The 5,810-nt window shown below is 41.3% G+C and overlaps 1 protein-coding gene across 1 annotated transcript; it reads left to right on the forward strand.

Annotated features, from left to right (window-relative positions):
* Window positions 1–3,677: 3,677 nt before the first annotated feature.
* Window positions 3,678–4,199, forward strand: LOC128870228 (uncharacterized). The gene has a single exon (XM_054112827.1). It carries the CDS (start codon window positions 3,678–3,680, stop codon window positions 4,197–4,199), a length of 522 nt encoding a protein of 173 aa, XP_053968802.1.
* Window positions 4,200–5,810: the final 1,611 nt, after the last annotated feature.

Genomic DNA, 5,810 nt, shown 5'->3' on the forward strand with positions numbered 1-5,810 from the left:
TATAAAAGCGATCAATGATGGCTTTGCTCGTATACCCAAAGAATAAACGACGCAGAGTGCTGCGGCTCAATATAAACAGTGGACAAAAATAGGCAAATGGATGAATTTCGCGCAAAATTTGCTCCTTTGTGGATTGAAACTTTTTTTTCTGAAGCATTTCAACAATGCCAACTACGTACATAAATATATATTTTGGACAACAAAATTTTTTATTTGGGCAATCTCAGAAATGAGGCGCGACGTAGCCAAGCCGTGCCATGCTCACAGAAAAATAGCACGATTCTCAAGAATTCGCAATCGTTGCAAGCAACAGTCTTGTTTCAAAATAAATTTGTGACTTCACGGCTATAATACACATTTCATTCATTTTCTATTAATTGAATAATCCCATACGTCAAGATATATATAATTCTAATCTATATTTTTAATAGTACAAAATGTCGAAAACGTAACCTTATTGTACGCGAACGACAGTTTTTGGTTACATCATAAGTGTATGCACTTGACGCATAGCAGCTTAAACGATCACCTTTCCTTTCGACTGTCGCCATTCTGATGCGTACTTAGAAGACATATTTACATAATATGTAACACAGCGATGCGAGCACTAACCATGACAAAAACTGGCGGTTCTTCCTTATGAAAAATTAGCTTATGGACAGATCAGGTGCGTAAGAAAAAATGTGTTTGATTCATTTTTTGAATGAACGTGCCTTGCTTTGAGAAATATGCGCGTGCGTTTATAAATGAAATAGATTTTATTGTATTAAATAATATTTTAGAATGCTTGGCGGCGCAGCGGCCATTCCGCTGTGCATTCTGCTGCTTTTGGGCCTATGAAGGTATTTTGTTTTTGTAAGTATTTTACAATATTAGAAATATCGACTGGGGGAAGGCAAATTTCATTGAATAAATAATAAATAAAGGTCATATATTTTCATTGACCTTTATAACGGGTGATTTTTTAGCTATTATCTTTTTAAAAAGTTGGTTCAAACAGCTGACGCACGTTTCGGGTTTTGTTTCACAGTCGAACATCTTCAGTTTGGTCTATAATTTAACCATGAATCGTCTTACAAACGAACAACGCTTGCAAATCATTGAATTTTATTATAAAAGTACATGTTCTGTTAAGAAAGTTTATCGCGCGCTTCTTCCATTTTTTGGTCAGTTTAATCGACCAACTGAAGCGCCTATTCGAGCTATTCGTAAATAAGGACAATTGTCGATTTTGGAGTTGCAAGAGCTGCCAATGTATCCAGAAAAGGTTACAGTTTGGTGCGGTTTATGGGCTGGAGGTATCATTGGACCGTACTTCTTCAAAGATGCTGCGAATCGTAACGTAACTGTGAATGGTGAGCGCTACCGTGAAATGATATCCAACTTTTTTTTGCCCAAAATGCAAGAGCTTGACTTGCATGACATGTGGTTTCAGCAAGACGGTGCCACATGCCACACAGCACGCGTAACAATGGACTTGTTGAGAGGCGAGTTTGGTGAACATTTTATTTCACGTTCGGGACCTGTCAATTGGCCACTCATATCATGCGATATAACGCCTTTAGATTATTTTTTGTTGGGCTATGTTAAAGCTCATGTCTATTCAGACAAGCCTGCTTCAATTAACGGAAGACAACATTAAAGCATTTATATGTGAGATACCGGCCGAAACATTGGAGAGTATTACAAAATTGGACTAAGCGGATGGACCATTTGAAGCGCAGTTGCGGTCAACATTTGCATGAAATAATCTCCAAACATTAAATTATATGGACTGTACTATCGATTTAAATAAAAATTTCATGCATTTTTCTGATTTTTTGAAAAGCTTTCCTATAGCTCTTAAAAAATCACCCTTTAGATAAGTACAAATATGAATGTACGTGTATGTATATACATATATGTATGTATATAAGATCGCCGTAGACGAATGGGTTGGTGCGTGACTACCATTCGGAATTCAAAGAAGAACGTAGGCTCGTAAACAAAAAGTTTTTTCTAATAGCGGTCGCCCATCGGCAGGCAATGGCAAACCTCCGGGTGTATTTCTGCCATGAAAAAGCTCCTCATAAAAAAATATCTGCCGTTCGCAATCTGCTTGAAACTGTAGGTCCCTCCATTTGTGGAACAAAATCAAGACGCATGCCAAAAATAGGAGGAGGAGCTCGGTCAAACACCCAAAAAGGGTGTACGTGCCAATTATATATACATATATATATAAAATCCTTTAACTCCTAGTTGAACATAAGACTTCTATTGGTAATGTATTAATGCGTTCACATATAAGTAGATGATCTATATTTTCGTGCTTAACTCCCAATCCCTAATTAAAAAGCGAGATTTCCCATACAATATTTCTCTCCCAAAATCTGAGATTATAAAATAATCCTAGATAATAACCATACTTTTTGAATGCAACTCTGTAATTTCTGTGTAATAGATCATTATTTTTACGCGTGTAAAGAAAAACGTCAAAGTTCAAACTAAATAAAATGGACGCCGGCAAAGAAAACACGTTTGCAGATATAATTCTAATAAAAGTTTTGTAAGATATTATTAATTATGCATTCATATTACAGAGAAAAGCTTTAACATATAGACGCTTTGGTCGAATTTCAAATTGAATTAGCTACTCATTTTCCTTTTCGTTTCTCCATATCGTTAATAATAATTAAATAAACCAAAAACACAGAAATATTCCACCAAAATAATTTCTATGAAACCTTTTAGTGCAGTATTAACAGCTGATGGTCAATTGTGCAGATAATCTGCCATATATGAACGGGTAGATTCATTTTGTGGATTTATTGGTAATTAATGCATATATGAAAGTACTTTATGGTAGGTATAAAATTACAATAAGCAAGTACCGTGTCGCACGCACAGACAAATAGCTCGATTCGCTAAAAACTCTCGAGAGTTCGCATTCGTCGTCAGAAGAAAAATGTATAAGTAAACATTGATACCCCTCGGGAGAACATGTGGGTGGTGGATAGGGGAACGCCTCCCAGATATGGGTGGTAAGAGAACATTTCCGGCGAGCCACACAGGTCGAAGATGTAAGCTTCGTTAAAAAAACTCCCTCAACTCAAGGTGTAATGCCACCCGTGCTTACTGGGTGGGTTTGGCAGCCGGAGGACTAAATAAGACTGTCTTCTAACTGGGCCTGGTGTGTAGACCGGTTATTTCCCCGATATTCTGCTTGATCCCCGCATATGGTGACATGTACAACCCTTCATAGGGGACCGTACGACACAAAATAATGGACAACCACAATCCCGAAAAATCGGATAACATTCACAAACAGACAGACAAATGGACGGACCCAATGACAAAACAGATGGACAAATGGACCAAACAGACAGAGACCAGCGGTCGAAAGGAAGTTTGGAATTCTCTCAACTGATGGGCTCTTGACCGCCAGTCAAAAGACATTTGATGGAAAAGCTGTGGGCCACAGCATGTTATCAGCTTTAAATCAATTTTATATCCGTTGATGCCAAGGGACGAAAGCAACATGAAAAAGGCCCGTCCGGGTATAATTTTCACCAGAGGTTTCTCGCTATTCTCGGCAGAGTATAGCCGAATGAGGCCGCAGGTAAAATTCATCCAAACTTACCGCGGTAAAACTGCATTCGAGAAGTGGTTGACAACGTTGTGTTGTTGTTGATCAGGTCATGGCAAACCCCGAGGGTCAAGTACCAGGATTGAATTCAATGGAGGTGGTCCTCGGATACAGGGTGATCAAATGCGATCCTCAGCTCTCCCTAGACTTCCTCCAAACCGCTGTTGGCAAGATCCAGAACGTCAAGGAAGATTTGGAGCTCAAACTAATCCCGGCCATGGATTACCAAATCGAACATGGAGATCGAAGCCAACAGCTGATTCTATACCTGCAAGCACATAACCGCAATATTCCCGCTGGAGCATCATATAAACGGCGACTCCGCAAGCGAACAGTGTGTCCTTGCCTTCTCCATATCTCGGAGGGGAGCATCGAGCCCCTAGGAAAAGTGGCCAACAAATTTGAATTGGGCGTAAGGAAAGCGCAACTGAAGATATTCCGCTCTGCGAATCCCGCGGATGACGCCAACGAGTTCCTATCGGGTATGCAACTGGACGACGCCGGTTCTGCCAAAAACGTTGGCGCTCACGAGCAGCCCCCGGAAGTGCAGCTTGACGACGCCAATACCGTGTAAAATGATCAGTAAGGTCAATCTGCTACACTGTAGGACTGCAACAGACAACCTAACCGGCTGCTGGCGGCAGAGGACGCCATGAGGCGTCGTGGGTGCGGAGCACCGAGATGAAGGAGTTTACTGCAAATAACCATAACCTGTTTTACAAACGGATTCAAAGTAATCCCAAACCTTGTATTGCAGCTAAAAAACTTTTGAATATATTTATAAAACATTATATATATGTATATATATAATCTCAACATATAGTTCACAGGATGTGACGGCTGTTGTGGAAGGAGCCGCTGAAGATGTCAGGATAATGTAATACTTTTTTCCATCTACATGTGACATGATTGGCCAGCACCGCCCAAAGCAGCTCGTAAGGTTATGTTTGAAACCAGAAACAAAACCCTGCTACTCGGATGCGACGTCAACGCGATGCATTCTTTTATTATTAATACTAGCCTGACGATATGTAAGACAGATAATGCTCATCCTTTCACCTTTCCCCAGGACGGAGTATTTTAAGGGATGGGCGGAAGTGATTAATGTTAGTTTACTGTCTGAAAACAGTTCAGGGTCTCCCACTAAAATTATTTTCAGAGAGGATCACAGCTGGCTCCTTTTCAATTTGGATCTCAGGATAGGTCCACCCTTACCGTATCGAAACCCATTAAGAACCAGTTGGAAAAGGTTCAAAGATGTAGTAAGTAATCAACCAAATCGCTCTCACGGATCACTCCGGCAGTATAATTATAACATTAGAGAAGACATTAAGAAAGGCCTACAAAATGTAGTCTCGTATTAAATATTATAAACAATCATTCTCCGTGGTGGAGTTTGTTTTTTTTTTTGTTTGTCGGGACAACTAGCAAGTACAGCACTCAGACCCAATTAAGTCCATTGTACTGCACTCGGATTCCCTTTTAATTTTCTTTAAATCTACCCTGCGAAGACATCTGAGTAGATCTTATTGTGCCAAGGAGACGAGGTGGTCGCTTCTTAAGACATCAGTGCCAAAGACCTCACACCTGATTCGAGCGAAGGCGGTACAAACGCGCAAGAAGTGGTTCGCCGTCTTATCCCCCTCTCACAAGCTGGGCAGAGTATATTGCCTGCGTCGTCTACCTTCTCCAAGTGCTTCGCCCACAGAAAGTGGCCCGTCGTCAGTCCAACCAGGACTGTGGTGGTGGCTAACCGTGGCTTTGGTGGCTGCAGAAAGGAGTAGCAGAACGGGCCCCGGGCCAAAGAAGTTGACCTCAGAGCCTATCCTAGCTAAGGAGTCAGAGGACTCGTTACCCTAGCACGTAAGGAAATGGCTATCCGGTCGTCAACGCACTATCGCCTGTGGCAAAAAAAGGTCTGCAACGGCAGCGATTCAACAGATAAAACCAGTACAGGTACCAACTAAAGACCAAAATGCCGGCTGGACGGTCGTCAAATCAAGAAAAGAAAAGAAGCCGCCTAAATCGATGCTAACCGGCGCCAGTTGGACACACCAAGTGAAGTCAAGTCCGACTCCACCTGATCTCTCCAATGCAAAGGAGAACTTCCTCTTCCTCTGTTACCACCAGCTGGTACCGTATCGAATACTTTCAAAGCCAGAGCGTTTGTATCCATTCGGACGAC

This window comes from Anastrepha ludens, chromosome X (genome assembly GCF_028408465.1).
Source record: "Anastrepha ludens isolate Willacy chromosome X, idAnaLude1.1, whole genome shotgun sequence".
NCBI classification, from domain to species: domain Eukaryota; kingdom Metazoa; phylum Arthropoda; class Insecta; order Diptera; family Tephritidae; genus Anastrepha; species Anastrepha ludens.